The following is a 26,895-nucleotide window of genomic DNA, read 5'->3' on the forward strand; positions in this document are numbered from 1 at the left end:
GTGAAAAATCTAACTATAGTCTTGGCCTCTACCTTAGTGCAAATTTTTGTGAGGATCACGCAATCCACGACCGAGATCTGAAGGCCCCCCCCCCCCCCCCCCCCCGTGGTTTCAAGTCCCTCAAAAAACCCGGTGGGATTAGGGTTAAAGAAGTACACGTACAGTCTATAAATGTGTGTATTGAGGAACAGACACACACACACACACACACACAAAAAAAAAAAATCACACACAACACACAAACAAAGGGATCCATGAAATAAGGTTAAGTAAACACACCCACCCACACACACACACTCCCTAACTCAACGACACAGACTTGCCTCCAGCTCTTAAACACGTTGCAGAAATCAACAAGTCTTAACCTTTTTTGATGTTCATATAAGAACGAGGTACAGTTTATTACACTGTATCTGACATTAGGTTTTCAGATGCATATCATAATTCACAATGCAATGATCACACATGGGCCACAAACACTGTGCACATCTTCAATACTCTATAGCTACTGGATTTCTATATACAATGCAATTTCAATGCAATCACGGTATCAGAACAGTACCTCCAATATAAAGTTGACTTTTGAGGTCATACAAGAACAAAGGGGGTTCTGCATGTTAATTTATTATAAATTCCCACCAAAAAAAACAAAACAAAAAAAAACCCAAAAAACAACTAAACACTCTTCTTAAATCCGACTATACACAGCCTCCACTAATATAGTGAATTGATATCACACATGAATTTGTGTTCATAAGCAATTGAAATTGTAATTTCAATCAACTTGGCTAATGATGGCTGATTAGTTTGGGAAGAAATTTCCCAATTTTAAAAAGGTACATGTATATCCCCTCAAAATCACCTGCATTTAAAAAATACTGCTTTTACACCTTGGTGGGCTCTGAGTGCTGATTGACACAAGAAATCTTATAGCATTGTACACACTGTCCAAAGTTTCCGGTGCAGAAAAGGTTGAGCAGATGCATTTGAATACTGACCTTTAGAGCTGCACACATGGTGAACATACAAGGTTTGGCACATATCTAATAAATATGCTGCTGGCATTGTGCTGTGTTACATCCAATTTGAGACATTCTATTTATTACTCACTTTTACTTCAAGTCATTACTGTAACTAGAGAACGCTACACAGAAAATGTAATCAACACAAGTTTTGTCAGTACTACCCTATTCAGAAATGCTCGTGATGCTGGTAATATGTTGAGAAGATGGCACCGAATAATACTGTTTTGACAATTCAAACTTCACAGAATGTTGCTGCTTTTTCTAGACTGAATGAGAGTTTCTTGTATTGGAGCACAGTATTGTGCCCCATAACTTGAAGTTTGCTGATCAGCCGGTTCTGGTCCTCAATAATACTATTACCTCTACATATGTCACTCTGGCATTCCCATGAGCACTTCTACATGAAAAAAAGCAAGGCTAAAGCTACATAGATTTCTCTTGTTTCCTTTGGTCATGAGTACTGGATATTCTCTTGCAGAAGACTAGGAGACTACTACATCTTGTATGATTAATAAAGGAAGGCGACGGTGATTCTGAAAATCACGAAAGAACAGAAATTTTAATCACCAGCAATTTCACCCACATGGCCATGATTTGAGACTGCAAGTTATAAAAAGAAGTAATAACAGTCAAAAGCTGGTGTCCTCTATAATGCTACTGAAATGTTTGAGTGAAAAGGAACATCTTCAATACTCAATCTTTGCTCCTTCTTCACAGTAGCAGCCATTGAGCACTGGATTTTTTTTTTCCGTCTTCTTCTTCAGTGCATTGATCAAGTTTTCAGTAGTGCAACTCAAGTCACTCGATGTGAACTGTGCACAGAACTATATTCACAACTAATTGATTCATTAAAAATGATGAATAACGCCTAATCTTACGTGTACAGAGCACATCAATTTCAGAGTCAAGTATCTCATCTCCTTCATATTCTAAGTATGTTAAAACATAAGCATATACATCTAATTTTTAACAGATTGAAATCATATTCATAGATTATTTAGGAGGCAGTATATAATTACCCCAAAATCATTCAATAAAAAAAGTAAAGGAAGTGAGTAGCATGGGGGTAATTCACATGTCCAATAACATGATCACAAAGACACATTCTACAAGGTCTCACAGCTATCATGTTTTATGAGTATGCATCAAAATGTCTCTTTCTTCAGCAGATATGGACACATAAGATCCTTCCTGGCATGCATAAAAAAAAAAAGAAATAAAGAAAAAGAAAAATACAGACAAACACCACTAAATAAATTCCTTTAAAATCCAAACTCATGATAGTGATGTTACAGCTATAATAGTATTGAGCAATAACTCTTTGAAATAGGAGAAAAACTCCCCTCTTCTGTGTGGCAATCTCATGAATGGCTTTCAAAGTAGAAAGAGAGAATACTTGGAGGGCTCCCTCTACTGGTCCTTCATGAAGTGATTCCTGTAATGCTTGTTGAACTGCTCTAGGAAGATGAATGTTAGGACGGTGTGTGGACCAAGACGAGTGTAGTATGGTGTAAAGCCTTTCCACAGACTGAAGAATCCTTCAGAGCGAATGGTCCTACCAAGAACATCCTGCAAGACAAACAAAGAGCAGCATGGTTTTAATATAACCATTTATTTCTGGATTTGTTTTGCTTATGCTTTTTTTTTGTTTTTTTTGTTCTTGCTTTTCTCAAATACTGAGTAACCTTCATTTTTCTTGAAACTAAATCCTTGTTTTGGCACATGATTATTATAATCTTATTCAAACTCACAGGGAAGAGTATTTTTAGATATGCAAAACACAAAACAATAGTCAAAGCTTAAATTTTTACAATAGCATATGGAATAACGTGACATGTCAATGCATTTTATTAGTTTTACCAACTTCTTTTGAGAATGCATGGACTTCCCTCACATCATATACTACATGTATAGACTAAGTCATCGATGTCATATGTCTAGACTAGATTTTGCAAAATTATATTCGATATAAGAATATCACACCTTCATTTTTGGCCTGAATTTTAAGGACACTTTCACTGCCTATTTATTTGACTGCTCTGTCCTCATTGGAGTGAATTAAAGAACATTAACCCTATTCTAACTGGGGGGGGGTCAAATTGACCCCCCCTCGACGTTTCGCGCCATGATTCCGCAACGCGCAAAGATTTTGCCGCGTCGTTTCGTGACTTTTTTCATTCGAGTCTCCCGCATATTTTGAGACCAAATTTGCGACGTCCGGGTACACCGTTCTGAAGTTATGCAATGTTTTGCATATGCATGTCAACCCGAAAAACGCTCGAATTCATGATTTCGTGTGCAAATCCAATGCAAACTGTGTTTTTTTGTTTAATTGATATAAATTAGATTATTTCAACTTTTAACCATTGAAATAAATCAATTCTAATGTAGATAAGCTTGAAAAAGTGCCTCCAACAAATTTTGGCAAAAAAACAATGGAAAACAAAAGATCGAAAAAACAATAAAATACATAAGAAATTAACAAAACAATAAAAAACAAAAGAAAATGATTTTGATTGCGCTATTTTTTTACTAGAAAATTGTTTGATGTGTCTTGAGGAACTCTGACACAAAAATTTAATAATCCTTCAGTCTTTTTGATGGAGTTATAGGTGAAAATATGATTTCATGCGTTAATTTGCATAATTAATTTATTAAAAAATATGAAATCAAAATTTTTCTATTGTATGACCATGTAATCTTGTAGTTGACATCCGGCTCTATGTTCAGGCAAAATTTTGCGGCGATTGCGCGATCGGCGGCCGAGATCTGAAGGGGGGGTCAAATTGACCCCCCCCCAGTAAAAACTTGGTCTCAAATAGCCCAGTTAGAATAGGGTTAAAGGGATGGTACAGTATTGGTGGAGACGAGAATTTGACTTAAAACTTTTTGCAAGATACCAAGAAAACACTTATGAAACAATACAGAGCATACAAGATAGCGAATTTTATATTTTTGCACGCTTTCATGGCACAATCAGTCAATCGCAGGTGAAATAAGCTTCTAATGTTCTTGCCTTCAGGTCTCCCCTATACAAGAATACAAATCTGTACCGTGTTAATTCTTCTGTTTTGACATGGATTTGAATAAGAGAAAATGTAGCCTTGAAATAGATTCTGCATCATTGGTGAACAGCAATGCTCGATGAAAACGAAGAAAGCTACAATATACTGATAGAGTTATATTTTATACCGAAATCTATAGATACTTTTCAATTTAAGTTAAAGGGATGGTGCAGTATTGGTGGAGATGAGAATTCGGTTTTTAACTTTTTGCGAGATACCATGAAAACACTTATATAGTACAGAGCATACCATTTCAAGAGGAATTCAAAGTTTATTTGATGAAAATTGGGTTTGGAATGACTGAAACATCCAAAAACAAAGTAAAACAAAGCAATCGTAATAAAGTGTCGGTCCCACACTTATTAGAATTGCTCTGTTTTGGATATCTCAGCCATTTCAAAACCAATTTTCATCAAACAATGTTGAATTCCTCATGGAATTACATGCTCTTTCATATTTCATAAGAGGTTTCTCATTATCTCACCAAAAATGTTAGAAACCTGAAATTAGGTCTCAACCAAAACTATACGATCCCTTTAAAGTGGAGTTCTCTTTGCATTGGATTTGCAAGGGGTATCTCAAAGGCACTGCTTCATACTACTACTACTACTACTACTACTACTACTACTACTACTACTACTACTACTACTACAAGGGTAGCCTCTTCAGTGTTGCCACTGCTCTTACCAGAGAGCCCTATCATTACTATTACCGTAGCGTTGCCAGGTACCCATTTTATACACCTGGGTCAAGAGGGACATGGTGGGTAAAAACATCTTGTCCAAGGACGTAAGCACCTTGCGGGATTTCAACTCGGGTTCTCTGTTTGGGAGTTGGGAGTCTTATCTGTCTTTATCTATCTTCATCTAATAGAATAATCAAATCAAATCAAATCAACAGTCAACTTACAAGAGCTCCCTTGTACTCAGGCTTGCCATCAATTATCCTCATGTTTTGAATTCTGTGAGAAATTAAAGAATAGGAAACAAACATTGAAAGATCATACATTTACATGTCAAGATTGATCAAATCACTGAACATGATGTATGAATACATGATTATTATCTCTGTGTTTTTGATTAACACAAAACATAATCTTATACATAATTGTCGGGTGAGAATGATAAGGGCGTTAAGTACCCATTAAACCAATAGGGTTGGAAACAACTTAACCCTAACTTACCTGGGGGGGGGGGAGAGCCATAATGGCCCCCCCCCTCGACACTTCGCGCGACATCTCTGCAACGCGAGAACGCATCCACATGGTGATTCATGACAATTTACCTTGAAGCCTTGCGCAACTTTTAAGACCAAATTTGCAACGTTCGGGTACGCGGTTTCAAAGTTACACAACATTATGTCAGTGCATGTCAGACTGAAAATTGCTCAAAAACATGATTTTGTGTACAAAACCAATGCAAATCAGGTTTCTATCTGAAATTTGTAATTGTATCATTATTTTTACTTTAGTGATTAAAAACAATTAATTTTATGTTTCTTATGATTGAAATAGTGTTGCCAATGATTCCCATTGAAAAAAAAAAATAAAAATCAAAAAGTAAAAAAAAACAACGAAGAAATACATGAGAAATTATAAAAACAATAATATACATATAGAAATTATAAAAACAATAAAATACATAAGAAACTATAAAAACAATAAAATACATAAGAAATAAAAATTGATACCAATTTTTTTTTTGACCTAGATTAAATCAGAATTCACCAAAGAGTCCTCAAGCAAAAAATTTTGAAGTTTGGGGGCTTTATCTAATGATTTCCAGCCAAATTCTAATTTTATGCATGAATTAACATAATTCATATAAAATAAAATAAAGCGATTTATTGAAATTTAACAAAGCAGCCCTATAGATTGCGTCATGAGTGACGTGTGTGCCAATTTTTGTAACGAACACGTGAATCACGGCTGAGATCATAAGGGGGGGGGGGCATCATGGCCATCACCAAGATTATGCATAGATGTACAACCTCCAAGTACTGATAATCTTTGTAAATGCCTATTTTTGATTTACCTATTTCACTTATGTTACAACTGTAATAAAATTGGCTTCGAATAAAATGACCCCTAAAATCCCTCAGTGAAAGTGTTGTTTCAATATACTTCTGAACACATAATGTCTTTTAAGTGCACACTAATAATGTAAGTATACAAGTCACTAACATCAGGCCAACTAATCCAAAGCCAAGGTATACTGTAACTGTAAAATGACTGCACAAATAAAGTTCTTACACATGGGACACTGAAATATATTGGACAATATGTTCACTCCCCCCCTTCAAAGTATCAGAAGATTATATTGGCACAACAATCTTTTTTTTTTTTCTTAATTATCAGTTTTGAGATTGATAGTACAAATTACAGTACACAATTTAATTTTGCTCATTTAACCCATTGAGAATGGTTTGATTTTGCTACGACACGCGTTTCCCATCTTGCCCCAGTATACTCGGGACTAGTTCTCAAGGGGTTAATGTGAGAAATTCATGAAATGGCAGTCCCATTATTCTTGCTTCATGAGGACAGCTCTCAGACCAAACAATATGAATGCTAGTAGTATGCCTAATTAATAGTTTGTTCTGGTCCTACAAAAGAATTGAAAAATATAACAAACAGGGTATATCTATTGATTGATTTATGTAAAGCATGTAACATGCATGTTTTAATCGGGTGCTGTTCGATATTCCGAAGGTTCGCTATTCCGAAGGTTCGTTATTCCGAAGGGTCGTTAATCCGAAACACACAAATTCCCTATACCTAGAGGTTCGTTAATCCGAAAATGAAAAAGGGTTCGTTAATCCGAACATTTGTGGCGTCATTCCAAAGGTTCGTTATTCCAAAGATTCGTCAATCTGAAAATGAAATTTGAAAAAACGATCCTTCGGAATAACAAATCTTCGGACTAAAGAGCCTTCGGAATAACGAACCTTCGTAAAAACAAGCTGTAACCGTTTTAATCACATACTGTAAAAGTGGAAATTTTCACACATCTCACACTACTAGAAGCTGGCACAAAAATAGCAAGCAAATATTTTTGCATGCCATATGTTCCAGAAGGTAATATATCAATTTTATGGAATTAAAGGGTGTGTACAATTCTGGTCGAGGTGAGGATTCAGCTTTTAACGTTTTGCGAGATATTCAGAAACCACTCTATGAGATGTCAAAGAGCATGCAGTTCTAAGGGGTATCAAAAGTTTATTCGATGAAAATCGGTTTTGAAATGGCTGAGATATCCAAAAACAAGGTGAAAAAAAGAGATCCTAATAAAGTTGTGGCATGTCGCCTTTTATTATTAGCACTTTTTTGGATATCTCAGCCATTTGAAAACAAATTTTCATCGAATAAACATTGAATCCTTCTTAAAATTACATGCTTTTTCATATTTCATAAGAGGCTTTTCATTATCTCACTCAGGAATGTTCAAAACATGAATCCCTACCTCAACCAGTACTGTACAGTCCCTTTAAGGATCAAAACTAATATCACTGTCAACAGAAGAAGGTATCTCAATATGAAAGCCAGGTTTCATAATTCCACAGTTATGTATTAAAGGTAAAAACACCAAATCAACCCCATTATACTGGCTAAATGAGATAGTTGCAAGGAAAACAACACCCCATATTAGCTTATAGTGAATACGGTATTCAACTATATAATTATGATAATAACAAGGATAAATTCTGCTAATACGGCTGACATGAACAATGGTCCAATCAAATGAAAAAGGAAGATTATTAAATGTTACAGAAATGGAAGCAGTGTTTGGTTCAAAGCTTGGCTGGAGTAATTATGTAAATGGTTGTCACTCTCAATGAAAAAGGGAAAATAGATGATCGGGGTGGGCGGGGGCACACAGCACGTGACATGGTAATTACATGGATCTTTCGGAGTGGTGAGTATTGGCAATGCATGTTAAGGACTGAAAGTTCTTGTGTGCATAGGACAAAAATTTGTTTGATTTTTTTTTTTTTTTAACTTTTACTACATTTCCCATTAACTTAAACCCTAACTAGGCCGGGCTATTCAGGTAGATGATAGAGCCGGGGGGGGGGGGGGGGGGGGGGGGGGGGGGGGGGGGGGCCTCCCAGGCCCCCCCTCCAGATCTCGGTTGTCGACCGTGCAATCGCGACGAAAATTGGCACACGCATTGCCTATGATGTAATCTAAAGTGCAATGAAGTTAATTTTTTCAAAAATTATCATTCACACTAAATTATGCTAATTTATGCATAATGATGCATGAAATCAGACAATTTGGTATAAATCACTAAATAAAGCTCAAAACAGGCACATTTTTTGTGTAAATATTCTTTTTAGTGTCCTTAGCAAATGTAAGAGAAAAAAATTGTGCAATCAGAAAAAATTTCCTAAGTATTTTATTGTTTTTTGAATTTCTTATGTATTTCTTTGTTTTTTCGACTTTATGTTTTTCATTGTTTTTTCGATGAAATTTGTCCGTGACATTGTTCCAAACAAGAAAATGCGTTATTAATTTATTTTAATCAATAAAACCCCAAAAATAATCATGCTTTTATGAAATTTGCCTGGAAACAGAGTTTGCATTGAAATTGTACACAAATTCACGTTTTTGAGCAATTTTTGGTCTGACATGCAAGTGCATATTTATGCGCAACTTCGGAACCGCACACCCGGGCATCGCAAATTTGGTGTCAAAAGATGCGGGAGACTCGAAAGAAAAAAGTCATGAAACGTCGCGGCGATAGCTTCTCACGATAGCGAAACGTCGAGGGGGGGGGGGGGCCTCGGAGGCCCCCCCCCCCCCCCCCCCCGGCCTAGTTAGGGTTAACACGGAGGGATGCTAACAATGGATGAGCCTACCCTCACACGGTTATTGTAAAACAAGGAATGTTTGCGTGTATTTTAATTTTGTGAATTTTGCGAGAGCCAAGATTCGTAAAATTAAAATGCACACGGAAGATCTTGCCTACACTATAATTATGTATTGAATGCCAGTGGCAATACTCTGAAATTTCATGATGCAGAAAAGGCCATCGACTCCAGTTTGCAAAACTTTCATGCGGCGAAGATGCATGTATCATGTTTTACATCACACATTTTGCCCTGTGTGTAATGTTTTTATTTGGGCTCTTAATTCTTTCTTTTTATATATATGTATAACAGTGCCCCTTTTATCTCTATCTTGTTGGATTTTGGTGGATCTGTCCTACACAGACAGATGTTATTCTCCTTTAATAGGGAACAATCTCATCTCTGAGCTTTCACAAACAATGGCCGACAAAGAGTACATGTACGTGCAAGGAGGGTGGTGGTATTAAAGTTGTAAGTCCAGGGCCCCATTTTATCAAAAGATGTAATCAATTTTAAATTTCCTTACCGCACAGGCTGCTAGAGACTTATGACAGAAATCAACTAAAAAATCAATTATAACTCTTCATAAAATAGAGCCCTGCTCCCTGCACTTCCACTCACTATGGTGATTGTGCCCTCTCTCCCTCATGCCTTCCAAACTTCACAACGGTCTACTAATACTCTCCATAATTCCACATTACTTGAATCGTTCAAATCCTGTCTGTAGGATTTTGATTATCATCACATTTTCTAAGTTATTTGCACTGATTAATTCTTAATTTCTTAAATCTTCAATTTATCTAATTTGACTAATACTGTAAATGGGAATTTTTTTAATGTGAAAATTTGTGCACATTTTGTGCAACCAAAACTAGTACAAAATAAAAGCAAGCATACGTTTGCTTGTGATATGTCTCATGCATCTTCTTTGATTATGCAAAATTGATCATACCTGGGGCATGAAAACTTAAGAGTGTGTAAAAAATCCACTTTTACCTACAGTATATTAAATACCTTTAATTGCAGTATTGCATAATTAAATTTATTGTAGTTCAGTACAAGCATACACTGAAAATATGCATCTACAACAGTTTGGACAGTCAAAAACATTTTGTTTTCAACACTATATGAATGTACACGTACTACTATTCTTTAAAGTGTATTCACATGACACTGTTCAACAAATGCCATGAGCATGTCACACCAACGATACGTTGCATGTGAAAGGGATCGGCAACAGACCATGGGACTTTCAATACTGTTTCCTGTTAACACAATCATAGTTTACCTAATAGTTTTGTAATATTTAGGACAATAATAGGCATTTAATACTGTCACTGGAATTCAGAACACATCTGAAGAAGCCAGAGCAGAGTTAGAATTACATCACACAATAACATTGCTGCATGGTCCTTCCCAGTACAGATTACTTTCCTAATTTTGCTTTATTTGGGTAAAAATTATGCACATGTAAAGCCACAGACCTGGGTCTCAAATTGTTGGCTTCACTTCAAAATGTATCAGTATGAAGAACCCAGTGTTGAGTTTTCCATGGTGTAGGCAGTCACATGTTTTTTCCTCACCTAGGCTCTCTCCATGAAGAGCACATTGTAATTACTATTAAGCACCTGACCTCAAATCATCACTCAACTGAGTTGAGGTCACCTTGTCTGCAGCTCTGTAATTATGTCCCAGTTTGGACAGTCTATATCCACCAAGGATTACCGCTGAACATGGACAAAATCAGAGCTACAATCTTTTGTGTAAGCCTTTAGAGTTTGATGGCTGAAAATCAGTAATTTGCACCTTTTTTGAGTGATAATCAATAATCCATCATTTTTATAGAATATATCACAGATGATGATTTCTAAAATCAGTAATTTGCTTGTAGCCTTCAGCATTCTTCTCCGATTTCAGTAGAAATTCTTGAAAATCTGTAATAGTCCGCTGCGCTGGAAGATGTTCCAATAGTTAATGGTACATTCTTGATGGTAAAAACTCATTCATCATTTCAGGGCAGTGAGGTGGCTCAGTGCCTCTGCCTTGCAATCGAAAAGCTTGGCTTCAAGTTTGAGTCCCTTTACTTTTACTGAGTGATGTCGCATGTATTCATGCCTTGCACTCTAGAAAAAGTGACAAAACACTCTGTCCCTCAGATATGACAGAAAATGGAGGATCCATGCATGAGAGAGTCACAATAAATGTATGTTTTATAGCCCGTTGAGGACAGACCAACATTGCTATAACATGTATTTCCCATAGACAACTGCCCGAGTATACTCGGGACTCATCCACGATGGGATAAAAATGCCCCTTCATTCATTCATTACAAATAAAAGGGTGCATAACCAATTGAAGTGGTCTGCCCAAAGTGAATAAAATTGGATCCCATGGAAAACCAGGTACTGCGGGTGAACATTGGCTATCCAGCAATATTGCACACGTGGAAAATGAAATAAATTCTTGATATTGACACAAGAACACTCCCAATAGAGAATGCCAGTGCATCTAAGCTGTGATGAGATGAACCTTACCTTGTTTTGGCAATATCAACAGGCATTGAGGCAATGGTGGTGACCAGACCGCTGATCATACTAGCCCCAAAGTGACACAACAGGTTATCCTGGAAATATCCTGGAGGTGACAGATCAAAACAGGAGAAAATACCAAAACAGAGGAAGGTAATATCACCTAATGTACCAATAAACAATATTACGCTGTGTATGATGGCCTTTGTACTGCAAAATACATTTTTCATCAAATTATATGTATGTACTGGTAAATCACACATTCCAACACTCTTGAGCATTCTTTTTTTTTCTTTTCTTTTTTTTTTGTCTCACAGGCAAATGTCAACTCAAATTTTAACTGAAAAATAGCTCATGATTTCACAAATTGGATCTCTTTACAGTTATATGGCAAAGAATGACAGCTATGCCACAGTCATGACTGTATCTACATACATGTATAGATATCAAGCAAATGCAACATACAGTTAACCTCAATTACATAACATTGCACAAGTCTACAAATTTTATGTTGATGGAAAAATTCTTCTTGAATGGATGTAGACATGAGATAATTCTATTGCATGATAAGTCAAGGCTCATGTCAGACCCCGTTTACAGTGCGAGGCTCGGCCGCGGCTCGGCCGCGGCCGAGTCCAGCCCCGCTTCAGTGTAAACGCGCAAAAGGCCAAATGCGAGGCCAAAATTGGCCTCGCATTTGGCCTCGCTCTGGAGGTGGTCTCGGCCACGGCCGAGCCGCGGCCTCTTCTTGGTGTAAACGCAAACTGGGCCAAATGCGCGGCCAATTGCGCGGCCAATTTTAGTCTGGCTTCCAAACCCTCTGCCTGTATCTTTCGCTATTCAGGATATTAACCCCCTCAACGTCGAAAACTAGTATAGTTTAAGGTGGTTTTGTCCTGCAAAGGATTTTTTCCTTCGGCAAAGGCCTTTGCCCGAACGGCGACACGGAATTCATTTGGCAAAGGGTCTGAAAACCAGACAATACCAAATTGCGTTTGTTTACAAGCAGAGCGCCACTACGACAAAATATTGAAAGGTTTGAATCAAAAGCGCGGCCGAGCCCAGCAGTGTAAACGGACAAAATTGCGAGGCTCGGCCGCGCAATTGAGGCCGGGCTCGGCCGCGGCCGAGCCGCGGCCGAGCCCGGCCCCGCACTGTAAACGGGGTCTCAGTTTAAGGAGTCCCACTGGTACCTTTGAAGTGGATTCTAATAGGCAAGATTGGCTGTATTCTGTGTTAATCAGCATGTTCTTGACAGTTTGATATAAATGCTCCTTACATTGTATTCTCATGTGAAACAGATCCAAACTCACCCTGCTCATTCCAATCTCTGACACAGATCTATATCTAAGAAAAAATGTCATCTTTTGAACAACAAAATCAATGGCAGCATCACACTTCCACTTTGAGGATGCAGTGGCCATCCATAATTGCGTAGCATAAATACACTAATCAGTGTAGCGCTATTGAAGGACAGTGAGGGTACGTGATAAACATGTATGATAAAGTAGTTCATTCTGACCTGTTCCAAGTAAGAACTGTTTGGCCTGCGAGTATGACGCAAGTTGAGCTGCATTGACTACCATCGCCCTGGCTACCGTTGGACCGCAGCCCTGTGGGAAGAAGAAAACAAATTCATAGGCTTTTGACTTCTAAATGTAGGAGAAAGAAAATTTCATTCCGTGCAATGATATAATTTAAAATACACCCTTCTTTCTATTTTTTTTTTCAATCTAGCTGAACATTCTTGATGTAATTTCATTGGTTAAAATTTATACAAGAGTTCATATTCCGCAGTTATCAAGTGAGAAATGCAAAAAAAAAGGGCAAAATAAAATCATCACATGCACTTGATGTATGGCATTTCATAGTAAGAAATATAAAATTTATAGGGGACCACAGATAATGAAAAAGAACATGACCAAGCTATGTCCTTTTATAAGAGCCTTTTATAGGCCTGTGTCAAAAAACACAAAAATCAATATGTGACCCTGCACCACAAAACACACAAAAAGTCGCCAGACATGGATTTTTAGTTAAGGACAGGTTCTGAAAGAGCAGACTCTAAGCCTTAAAATGATGTACAGTATAACTCAACTCAAATGGACTCTCCTAACCTATCTAAATACTGGAAAGAAAGCGCACACTCTGGAAAAGTGTGAACCAAGAAAAGAGGGTCTGAAGTACATGGTCTATCTCTCTATTGAAGCGCTTAATTTTGACCAAACCGTGCTGGCTGTGTGATGAATGGGACAAAAAAACAGTGTGTAAACCACTGGAGCAACAACAATGAAGGGATTATCAGCTTGAATCGAAATTGAGCATGCTCTATTAACACATTCTGTCCATGATTAATACCAACTTTCAAGCAGTAGTGCTATACCTTCAAAAGTTATCAGACTTGAAAGTGAAGAGTGTGCAAAGGGTCATCAAGAAATGAAAATGGGCCTCTAAGACATACCTGATCTCATCTACTCTACAAAAAAGGGTTGAAGAAAAACTACTGAAAATGTACTTTCCCATTCATTTTATGATCCCAAACTTAAGAACAAGGAAAAGTAGAAATTACGCGGTGCGTAATATATGTCCCCGCCGGAAGTAGCATTTTGTAAAAAATGTGCAATAGAGTAACTGCGTCAGTAAGCGGCCTTGCAGCCGTTCGCGGCAGGTACAACATACACGGTAATATACAGTTAAACACAGCATTGCACTGTTACGTATGCACACTACACATGTACTAACACACTAACAATCAACAAAAACCAACCGATAAAATGGTGCACAATCTCTAACGAAAGTGAAATTTTCTCACCTAAATGACAACATATCGCATCCAAAATAAAATTTTCGGTACTTCTTAACATAACAATTAAGAAATAATGGTCCAAAAAACTTGATTTTTTGTCGTTTTCCCGATGCTCATGGATTTTGAAAACATATCCTCACATAAAATAGAACTTTCGCGAGCCGATGGGGCCGCCATTTTTGTTCGGAAAGTGGATGTTACCATCGAAAAAATTCAGAAAAACACGAGAAAGACATCAACGACACCGCCAGAATTGCGATCTTGTTTGCGGCCAATGCATGTGCGCCCGCTATTTTCACGTGCTTTCGCAATGGGAACTGGCGCTTACGCAATGCTCGCGAGACATGTGAAGGCGTTCAGCTAAAGATCGCGGAGCACGCACGTATTGCATAGGGATTGTACATCGTGCCGCAAGCAGAAATACTACGTCGCATATCGCCCTTATCGGCGAAAATTGTGGCGGGTTTTGCCCTGGTAAATCATGAAAACTGCGTTAGTCAATGATAAATTTCTTTCATGAAAACGATTTCGTTAATGAATAATCTTGTCTATGATATATGAAATGGTTGAAAATAATTTGCCTGATTTGTTTACAAGTTGGAAAAACCCTTAACAATGCTTAAACTGCCGCAAACGGGATATTTTACTCTATAGGTCAAAAATCAAGGTCAAAGGGCAAAGAAGTCAAAGGTCAAAATTCTGTGTAGAAGTTTTGAAGCCCTCACCTAGTGCCATCACATAAAGCAAATGGAATCGAAATTGGGTTAGAAATGGCGAAGGAGTAGCATTTTGTAGCCAATGTACAATATAGGTCAAAAATCAAGGTCAAAGGTCAAAGAAGACAAAGGTCAAAATTCTGTGTAGAAGTTTTGAAGCCCTCACCTAGTGCTATCACATAAAGCAAACGGAATCGAAATCGGGTTAGAAATGGCGAAGGAGTAGCATTTTGTAGCAAAATGCAAAATATAGGTCAAAAATCAAGGTCAAAGGTCAAAGAAGTCAAAGGTCAAAATTCTGTGTAGAAGTTTTGAAGCCCTCAACTAGTGCCATCATATAAAGCAAATGGAATCAAAATCGGGTTAGAAATGGCGAAGGAGTAGCATTTTGTAGCAAAATGTACAATATAGGTCAAAAATCAAGGTCAAAGGTCAAAGAAGTCAAAGGTCAAAATTCTGTGTAAAAGTTTTGAAGCCCTCACCTAGTGCCATCACATAAAGCAAACGGAATCGAAATCGGGTTAGAAATGGCGAAGGAGTAGCATTTTGTAGCAAATTGTACAATATAGGTCAAAGGTCAAGGTCAAAGGTCACAACTGAAATTTTGTGTAGAAGTTTTAAAGCTCCCATGTAGTGCTATCATATAAAGCAAACAGAATCAAAATTGGCTCATAAATGACGGAGAAGTAGCAAATTGAACATTTTGATCACACACGGACGCACACACGGACGGACGCACAGACACACACACGTACGGAGCCCGTTTCATAGTCCCCTGCTCGAACTCGTTCGGCGGGGACAATTATGTAGAAGAAGGGTAGCTCTTTAAGAAGGCATGAAAAACTGAATATTGACTTGGTTGACCCATTTCACCTTTTTTGAGTCCTCACGTGAAATCAAGGGGTGCGACTTTTTGTTCTTTTTGTGATGCACGGTCACATATTGTTTCAAATGATTATTACAAATGATTTCTAAAATCAAGGATACTTCCAGTGCACTGGGACTCAAACACTGTGTTGATGTCATTCTCACCAAGCTTATGAGTATTACTACATGAAATACTAGATGACTCAAACATTATTATATCACATATACTTTTCCTGCATCACCCTGCATCACCCACTCATATATGTGACCCGCTACAACAAAAGGATCCTAAAGTCGGGGAGGACAAATTTCTGAAAATGGCATACTCTTGTACTTTAATTTCATATATAGAACAACCCATAAAAGTACTCTGTTGCGGAGATATCAATGATTTTATTAGCGCATGTCAAGTGGTTGTGGAAATCAGAGTTTCGAGAAAAACCCCTTCAAAGTTTTCCTTCCGACGCTATCATGATCAAAGGGAGGCGAGACGGTTTTCACCGCTTGACAATAGAAGGTATGCCCCTAGCGACCTCCGCGATGTTCATTCAAGCTTAGCACCAGCGGTCTACACACGACCAATCAGTAATCAGGATGCCACGCACTGACCAATAAGATCACTCCCTCATTGTTAGGGGCGGAGTCTAGCTACGGCGCTAAATCCAAATCTTCGGACATGTGTCTGTTACGTTGAAAGTCGGAAAATCATGGCCCAGAAAAACGCTGATTTCTTGCCTTTCCTTTGATCACTTACCTTTGAAATTTCGGCAGAAGATAGACAAAACATTAGACTACAACCTCATGCCAAAAACAGAAATCCGCTTGTTTGGACCGATTTTGATGATCTGACTTCAAACACGATATTCCCGACACAGCCGTCAGCGACTTTAGGATCCTTTTGTTGTAGCGGGTCACATATAAACCCTTATTGTCTTTCATATTCATGGGGGAGGGGGAGAGACTAGGGGTCTAGTCAAAACGTTGTACCACTTACCCTCCACAGTGTAAAGAGTCCCTCCTCCTGTGTGATTCTAGCCAGGGCATTGAAGACACTGGTGTAACCTCTCCTCTCAGCTGGTGGTAGCCTAGAATGAAAAATCACAAAGAGAATCCTCAGGCAAAGGAAGAGGTTGTTTTCCTGTTTCTGCTTTGAAAAAAAAGAGAAAAAAGAAAAAAAATGTCCATAAAATAATATTAACATTATGGCCATTTGCACTGTACATTAAAATAATAAATTTTCATACTACCATCAGGTGAATTTCCTGTACATGTACTCTCCAATACATCAATTGTACTTCTCTAAACAATCCCAGCATGCAAAAAAAAAAAAAGAAACAAAAAGAAACAAAAAAAAAGAAAAGTATCCTGTCATCAATAGTGATGAAATAGTGATTTTATGGACTTTTACAGATAGGACAAATGGATGGCAAGTTCACACGCTACAAGTACACCATGGAGATACCAATTTGTGTTTAATTGATCAAATCTGTTCCTCTAGTTTTTCTGCCCCTATTGACACAATCTAATTTTCAGGGTGGTCTTCCCTTTTAACCTGTGGTAAGACAAGTCCCGAGTATACTCGGACAGGTGTCTATGGGAAATGCATGTTATAGCAAAAAGAGCCCATCCTAAATGGGTTAAGAACGGCATTTAGCCACACCCACCTGCCATCAGAGGTCATCCTGATGAGGGAGATTTCAGCCGGCGTTCCTACAAAAGCACCTGTCGCACCTGCAGCCATGCCTAATTGAAGCAAAGCAAGGACAAAAAATCACTTTTCTAAATGCATCTTACTGATGGATATACACGTATTATCTTCCTTATTTTCACTTTGTTTTGATTCCAAATTAAAACCTGATTGACCTTAAACATCCTGATATCCTAATCTTTGTCCCATTCACAACACAACACACTGCTTGATGAGATTAAGCACATAAATAGATATTAGACTTCAAAGTCTCTTTTCTCAGTTTAACCCTCTTTCAGAGAATGTACTTTTTTTCCTCGATTATTTAGATGGCCTAGTACAGTCAATCACGTTGAGTTATCTGTCATCTCTTTCTAGATGTCAAAGCCTCTTTTCTCAGTAAACATTTTTTTTCTTTTCAGAGGGTGTGCATGTATATATTTTTTTTCAATTATTTGTACATAGGTTTGATAGCAAAGTCCTCTTGTACTGAGATACAGTTTGTACGACTCATTTGAAAGCTTAGAGTCTGTTCTTTCAAAATTTTCCCTCAGCTATAAAAAAAAAATGTATGTCTGGCAACTTTTGGGAGGTTTTGTGTTAGAGGGCCACTTATTTACACTTTCAGAGACTCCAACTCTCCCGTTTTCGACGGGAGATCTCCCGCCGAAAGTCCATTTTTGCAAAATCTCCCGTTCTCCCACTTGAGATTTGATTGGCTCTGTTTCTCCCGTTGGAAAGGATTTCTTACTTATTGCTATCGTATGTTGAAAAAATAAGCCTTAGATAGTACGAGAGAATATCTAGAACCCAAGGAACTTTGTGTTTTGCACATATCAACTTGGAGTCTCCCGTTTGCTAGGGGTTTCGGGCGGGAGAATCTCCAGATCAGAAGGTGATTGGGGTTGGAGTCTCTGCACTTTGACTATAATGATTATTATGTATTCCCATCCATCCCATGGACCAGTATATTACATCCTAGCAAACAAGTGGAGAATGAGGACTCCAAAGGCATAGCATGCTTTCCCATTAAATAATTTAGTATGAAGTATTTTAGTAGGTATAATATAATGGTAAAGAGCAGCACCCATGGGTACAGAACATAACAACATCACAATGAATGAAGACAACTGGACTACCAGGAAGGAGGGGGGGGGGGGGTGATTGATTCAGTGCTGATTGATTTATCACTACCTGCACTGCAAACATACACACACACAAAAAAAACAAGAAAATAACAACACATATCTTGTACACACACACACACACACACATGAAAACCAACATATAAGGACAGCCTGAGTTCTGATTTATAGTATACTATCAAACATATATACCACAAACAAATGTTTGTTTTGTTTTGTTTTTCGTTTCTTTTTTTTTTTGGGGGGGGGGGGGAAGAGATAGAGAGAGAGAACAAGAGAGTTTGTCAACTCACCGATTGCAGCTTTGAGTAAAAAGGGAGGGGGAGTCCCGTCAGCCCTGTAAACAAAGAAATAACTATTTGATGACATCCATCACAATACATCAATGTGATAAAGGATTACTAGCTACAATCTTTATTCCATGTCTGAATGATATGAGACTTTTTTTTGAAAGATTCTGATCAATAGTCAACTTACATAAGAATCATGACCACAGAAACCATAACCACTACCAGCAGTAAGACGTCATAAGTGATATTACACAAATACTACTGCTGTTGCTGCTCCAACAATTATAACTACTACAGAGTGTGCAAGCAATGATGATTATGAGACCAACAATAGCAATTTACACTTGGTCTAATGTTACAGGGCAATATTGATTTTCGTATCTAAGACAAATTGCTAAGAATTAAAGAGAAAAAAATATATATCGCAGTAGTCCGGGTTAACTTTGCAACAGTAACCCACCCAGATACCATGTCGAATAGCGTTGTGTAGATTCCCAGACGGGTTGTTGTGTAAGTTGCCTGTCGTAGTAAGCCTGCAGAGAGACTAAAATAGTAAGAGAATAAAAAAAAAAAAGATGTTTTGTGAAAAAAGAATGACAATGTACGCTTCTGACCATACAATTACTTTGTTTTAGATTGTACTAATGCTTTTGCAATAAACTTTTCAATCGTGGGGCTTTGATTGCAGAGTTGTGGAATGATCACAGTGATGTCTCTTCCTGCCTACCACAATCTGCAATCATTCCCTACAACAACTGTCTGTCACTTAATCCTGAGCAGAAGACAAGCTAATTTTGCTACAACATGCATTTCCCATAGACCCCAGACTACGTATACTTGAGACTTGTCTCCAATGGGTCAAACATGTAGCTCGACCAGACGCCACAGAAGCACGACTTCTGTTTAGTGGCAGGACTAGCTCCATTATGTATGCACATACACTCAGGTCCAAGAGCACAGTTTGACTGCATGAAAGCGGATGAAAGTTAGACTTCTTCATGTGGTAGAGGTCACAGCATTCAGATTACGAACACACATGACACAACAAGAACTCAGCAAAACTCAACTGGAAAACATCTGGCCATGAAAATTCAGATGTGATTTCAGATGAACTCCAGGGAATAATGATTACACTGTAAGTTTGATTTCAGACTTACAAGCGTAACATTCTACAGTTGCATGAAATGTGTTTCAGAAGACATTACTTACAAGTGAGTTGTCTTGTTAATCTGAAGAGCTCATAATCAGTTTGAGTGTCATTTATCAAAGAAGTCTTTATCATGCACAATGTAAGAGCTGAAAAGCTATTGAACAAAAGAAAGGCAGAAAAATAATACATTCATGCATCTCTTCCAAGCAGATATTGAACAACACGGCTACAAAATATGCGATGCCAATTTCTTCTCAATGACAAGATACAACAAGAAAAGAAAAGAAAAATCTAATATTCTGGTTGGTAGACAAACAGGAAACAAATTAGTATACAAATAGTGAATGGTCACGAGTGCAATGGTACCAGATTTCGCACGAGGTGAAAGATAGAGGCGCTCTATTCAACGAGGCGAAGCCGAGTTGAATAGTGCGCCTCATCTTTCACCGAGTGCGAAATCTGGTTCCATTGCACGAGTAAAGACCATACACTATTTGTTTTATACAACACATCGAACGTCAACAGATTTGGTACTCACAGATTCTTGCATTTAGCACAGAAATGGCAACCATTTTCCGTGAAAAATGAATGATTAGCCTCACGGTCGCAGTCACTGTATAACACTTCATGTGTATGTACCGTTAGTGCACCAGTTTTCAACAGGACCCAGATTTCGACACCCAGCAGATAATTCTTATAAAATTTTATACTCAATACAAACGTCTGACTTCAGCAATCAACCAAGTTATCAATCACATTTCTAGTCTTATATAAACACCGTTTGTCACTTGTCATCATAATCCGACGGTAGAATATTTAGGAGAAAAGCAACACGGTGTCGGCAGAAATGTTAATGTCAGCCATTTTTGGGGGTTTCAAAACAATATGACACATTTTGTATACATCGCCGTAAAATTAAATTCACCCGTGCCGGTTATCTTGCTTTAGTATCAGTTTGTTTGCCAAATCTTGATGTTTGATTTCATAATCGTCTTTAGTAATTTCATGGCTGAATTCGTGATAAATGAGCAAACTTGTAAAAAGAGTTGGCTATGAGAATGTGGCACCAGATTTCGACATTCCCATATCAAGACACGTTATAGAGGAAACAACAGGTTCATGCGCCGGTATGATTGCTAGTTTGCGTCCACAATGCAGTGTACGCGTACTGTACGCGCCATGTGATTTCTGTGTGATGCGCGCTGTGATTAAGTGTCGAAAAATGATGCTGGGTGTCGAAATCTGATGTCAGCGACGGCGTGGCGGAAATCGCTTAAAAATTGAACGCGAGTGCATTCAAATGGGAATTCGTTTACGGCATATTATTATTGGCCTTTGTAGCTCAACTTCATATCGAAATTCCGAGGTAAAACGGTGCAGTATTGATGGTAAACAAGGAAATGTGCTAAAGTGTCGAAAACCGGTACCCTTACTGTACGTACATACATGCGAAACGAAGTTGTTTACAAAAATGAGTGACAAAAGTACGCGCTTGTAAGCGCGCTTGTATTTGTTGAGTGCGCGCGGCACATGTTTGTTTATTGTGACATCAGAGCGCGTGCAATAGAACATTTTGGTCGAACCAAAATTGCACGGCTGAGACATGCAGAGCGTGCAATAGAACGTTTCCCTAAATGTCACGTGATGGGCAATCGACCAATCGGATAGCTACATTCTAAATAGGTGTTGTATAAAAAGAACACTATTTGTTCACGACATTGTGACACAAGTGTTTGAGTCTGTTAAATGTATTCCTTGTCTGAGCCTTATGTCTCCTCCTCGTTCCAGGGAACAGTCTGTTTGTTTGTTTGTATTTATTTCTGAATCATATCAAAAACACATACAAAAATATGTAAAATATCAAAATCATGTACCGTCCAAGTAAGATACAGACGATGGCCCAATTTCAGTGACATTAAATAGAATACCACTGTTCTTCCTTGGGTTCCTTCGATTAGTTCAATTCAACAACTAAAAAGCACATACTCACTTTTTTAAAGACAGAAAACAGAATCAAAAACAACAAATTAACCCGTTGTCTACGGGAACCGGGTGCCCCCTGTTTTGAAGCAATGGGAATTCGAGTAATTTCCGAAGCAACGGGTTAAAAAAAAAAACACTATTAAACAATTAGCCGGAGTGATGCTTGTTACATACTATCAACAAAGAATGTTGGACACATACTTGTGTTGTTAACAATTGAATTGTGACTGGCAGCTTGGCACTGAAATCATCACCAAAAAAAAAAAATAATAATAATTAATAAATAACAGAAATAAATAAGACAAATAAATGAATTAAAAACTAGAGAAGCACTCTGCCAGTGCAGACCTCTACCATTAACCAAGCATCAGCTCATTTCCACTACTGATCTTGTTCTTCCATAGAGATTTCAGTGATTTCTACTCATACACTGTATGTACTTATAGCATTGTGTGCTGAAAGTTGCCCGATTTCCAAATATAGAAGCCTTTGTTACGTCATAAACCCTCAGTTGCACAGCGCGCCTCGCCCTAGTAGAAACTAGAGCACACACTTTAGTGCGTGCATGCAAACCTCAAATATGCGCAGCCTTAACCCCAAGTTCATTGACCCTACCTGCCAAAATATTAAAAATCCTTCATAAATTCTCCCAAAATTCTCGGATCACTACCAAAATTTAATCATCTGTTACTTGTGTCATTCTAAATCTTTCCTGCAAGTTTCATCCAAATCCGTTCTATTTTTGAGTTATTTTGCACAAGGACAAACAAACCCACAAACACACAAACCAACGGTAACAAAAGCATAACCTCCTCCCTTGGCGGAGGTCAAAATAAACAACCTAGGTAGGAACAAATTGTATGTTACATGAAAATACATACAACGTGCGTACTGTAGGAATGATGTTCTGAACTATGACTGATGCACAGTGATTTTGCTATCATAAATGTATGATACTATTACACAGGTCCTCCAAACACTCTCACCCATTGTAGAGACCTAAGACACCTTCCTCCTTCATGATGGTTTGTATGGCATGAAGACTGGTCTTGTGTGCTCTGGCCCCTCCTCCCTCACCTGGGAGTATCATGTGGTGGAATAAAAACAAAATTATCATTTTCAGGTTGTCTCTGCTTTACACATTTTACATTCTCATGTATAACAGATAATATTTTTGTAACAGCACATTCAAGATTTGTAAGTCTTGCATGAAAACATCTGAACTCGTGAAAACTCATCAATACAACACACAACTTCTGAAGAGGTACTGCATGAAGGTTTGGTTTACGGCAGCAAATGATCACCCTCATTTATTCCAGGCTTCCAGTTTGTACTCATAAAAACCACAGGGAGATTCCATGAAGCAATCAGTGAGATACTCATATGTGTTACATGCATCTCAATTGGCAAATGTAATTCTCTAATCAGGGAGACTGTTACATTTTCTTATCTAAGCAAAACAAGATTAAATATTCAAATTTTCAGGGACAGGCAAATATTATCCACTAGACCATTGGGATTCCTGCCAACAGCTGTGCTGGTTCTAATCCTTATAGCATGCAGTGGCGGGTACTTCATATTCTTCAGTTGATGGGTAAGATGCCTGCTCAGTGCTCAAGTGGTTGTCAGCTCAAATCCTGCTGGAGTATACATGCCCATGATTTCATGTGGCATGTCTATTACCAAAACACTAATAAATTCAGTGCTTATTTACGTCAATATGTAATGTAGCACAATTCTTGAATGAATTCTCATTAAAATGACTCGATTTTATCAACTGAGAAACAAGCTAATATTTCAAAAGGGCATTTGACAAGATAGATTGGTTAGTGCAAATAATTACCAGTGATCTCATTACTTTTTTTTTTTCAAATCTGTTATCTGTGTGTGATCATAATGTTCAGCATATCAAATACAACTTACAGATGAACTGAGGTTATTTTGAATTTCCTGAATCGATATTCAGACTTATGATTAAATATGAACTGACATACATCACACATTTTTCATGAGTAAGGAAGAAATTATTTCCTGACAGAATTTATGTTCCAAGCATTCACTTTCTTTCTCTTTTTCTACATTTGGGAGATTTATTCTTTATTTCTATTTCTTTTTTTTTTCAGGTATGCCAAGGATTCCCAGGTACAGCCATTGATGAGTTGGCCTCATTTGCATACATACCACTCATCTGCATACGGTTCTTCACAAGATCCAGAGGTTGGACAAACACTGTGGCTGCCATCCTGTCAAAAAGTGAGTTAAAGTAGAATGTCAGATGGTATTAAAGTTTACTCAATGCAATATAGAATTAACTTTTAACCCATCGAGAAGAAGCTAATTTTACCAGAACACCCATTACCCTTAGACACCTGTCCACATATATAATACTCAGTAGGCCTATAGTACTGGTCATAGGAAGAAGATGAACCCTCATTGGTCTACCAATACGAATGAGAAATTATGATAATTTGGAAGCAATGAATTTCTGACAACTGAGTTGATCCCTCAGAGTTCACCATTATTCATAGTATACTGCAATGATGTCATAATTAACCTACACACAACATCTCCAATTGGCCTCCACAAATCTTCACAAATGTTTAATTGTTTTTTCAATTCATCCAGCCAGTAATCAGTAAAATTTACCGGTAGGCCTATTTGAGTTTTGTGCGTAGTAAAATAACAGGAAAATTCTATTATTCTTGGACTTGGATTCAACAACAATTCTAAATAATCAATCAGGTAAGGGCAGGATGTGAACTGCATTGGGATTGGGTTTTACTCGACATGGTTGTAAATTGGATGCCCGACATATCCAAAAAATGGGAGGCAAAGCATGTTTATACTTTAATACTTAAGCAGAGGCAAGTGCAAGTCTTGCAATAATGGTATTATCATGGAACTTAGTAGCTCTATAGCTCCTAGCCCGACCAGACGCTGTTAGTACGCTGTGTGAATACTTACAGCGCAGCTGCGACTGGCTGGGCTGTTAAAGTAGCTCCATGGTAGTATAGGACCTACTCAACATTACATCTAACATAATTTGTAAGGAGTGGGACTGTACCAGTCACTGCATACGCATCCTTTTTTAGGCATCCATTAATAAGAGCTTACATCTTTAAAATGTCACTGATCTCAAGAAAAAAAAAAACACTCTGTCCTCATAGCTTATACGTACCCAGCTAATCCTCCAAAGAGGAACTTTATCCCCTTTGGTAAGGGTTTTTGATTTCCGGTGGATGTCATCTTTGAGAATGCGTGTGGCAGCAGTTAGTGTACGTGAGCGACATACGCGTAGCGTGATGGCATCTGGGGGCCAGGGGCTAGGCCGTTAAGGGTGGTCGTGGGATGGATTGGCGCAGAAGTGACCGGGGAACAACCGTGGATCTTCCGGCGTTTGAGCGATCTTCATGCGATCCCTCTGCTCGCTCTGGGAACGTATTTTTTATCAGCTGGGGCGATAGCTGGCGCTGGTGATGTTGGGCTCGTTGCACCAGCTGCAGCTGCAGCTGAACGTCAGCACGATCTTCATACGTGATCGTACATGCTCTGAATGCGTGGACACAATGATGGCAGCCAGTTACTGCGCAGCAGCCGACGGATCGAGATCCTTTCTCGTGAGCAGCTGGTTATGTAGAGAAAAGGCACGTGGAAAAGAGAGAAAAAGAAGAATGTAGGACATACTCTGTCAAAGTTGAGGCTCCCAGAATAATTTACATGGGTTATTCATCGCATCACCTTTCAAACAGTTATGATAAAAATATGCTTGCAATCTCTATCAATCGCAGTAATACTATTAGTATCGAACGCTTTCTACATACTATTTTATGGGCCTAAAAAGTATAAGATTAATAATACTTTTGGCACCTGAAATTCTATTTCAACACTTTATTAAGCTTTTTTCTTTAACTGCTTTCATTTCCGGCTGGAAAAGCCTCACACACGATGTCACGCGAGAGAGCATTATTGCGTTTAAGCAAAAGTATGTATAAAAAATATAATTTTATCATAAAGACAATTCAATGACAAAAAACGTTTTCTGAACGTTTCCTCAACGTTCTTTTTTTTTCCTTTTTTTTTTTTGGTACTGGTATATAATAGGCCCTATTAGGTTCCTAATATCAAAGTTTGGACTGCCGGTTTTCCGAATTCTTCAGCTGGTAAGCGAGCAAAAAAAAAAAAAAAAACACCAAAAAACAAACAAACAAACAAACAAACAAACCAAAAAAAAAAAAAACCCGCACAAACCGCACAAACACACAAACAGTACAAAAAAAAACACAAACAAAACAAAACAAAACACCCCTCAAACAATAACAACAACAACAACAACAAAACGATAAACCACAGGTTTCATCGGCTTGATGGCATGTACAAAACAACAAACTAGCACACAAAAACCCTCAAATACATGTTTGTTTGTGTATTTTATTTTATTTGTTTTTTTGTATTTTGTTTTAAGAGGGGGAAAAGCAGGGAGCCCAAAGTGATTAGACCCTATTTATACTCTCTAAAAAAATCGAGTGAAAACATCCACTCTTGAAGGAATAAATACAAAGAAGAGTGAATTTAGAGTGAAATTGGAGTTAATTTTTAGTGAAAATGTTTCATTTTCACTCATTTTGGCGTGACTTCAGGGATCACTCGAAGATTTTGGAGTGATCCCTGAGGTCACTTTAAAATGAGTGAAAATGAACATTATTTTTCACTAAAAATTCACTCTAATTTCACTCTAAATTCGCTCTTTTTTGTATTTACTCCTTCAAGAGTGAACATTTTCAG

General features: G+C 37.9%; 1 protein-coding gene across 1 annotated transcript; it reads right to left on the reverse strand.

Moving 5' to 3' along the window:
- Nucleotides 1-375: 375 nt before the first annotated feature.
- Nucleotides 376-25,393, reverse strand: LOC140239070 (mitochondrial 2-oxoglutarate/malate carrier protein-like). Its single transcript, XM_072318966.1, has 11 exons — nt 25,292-25,393; nt 24,295-24,356; nt 23,100-23,190; nt 19,441-19,524; nt 18,984-19,027; nt 17,523-17,601; nt 16,853-16,943; nt 12,992-13,082; nt 11,476-11,575; nt 5,000-5,051; nt 376-2,594 (listed from the first exon to the last, which is right to left on the reverse strand). Exons 1-11 carry the CDS (start codon nt 25,357-25,359, stop codon nt 2,436-2,438), a joined length of 921 nt encoding a protein of 306 aa, XP_072175067.1. The 5' UTR covers nt 25,360-25,393; the 3' UTR covers nt 376-2,435.
- Between the last annotated feature and the right edge of the window lie 1,502 nt (nt 25,394-26,895).

Source organism: Diadema setosum, chromosome 15 (assembly GCF_964275005.1).
Source record: "Diadema setosum chromosome 15, eeDiaSeto1, whole genome shotgun sequence".
Lineage (NCBI taxonomy): Eukaryota > Metazoa > Echinodermata > Echinoidea > Diadematoida > Diadematidae > Diadema > Diadema setosum.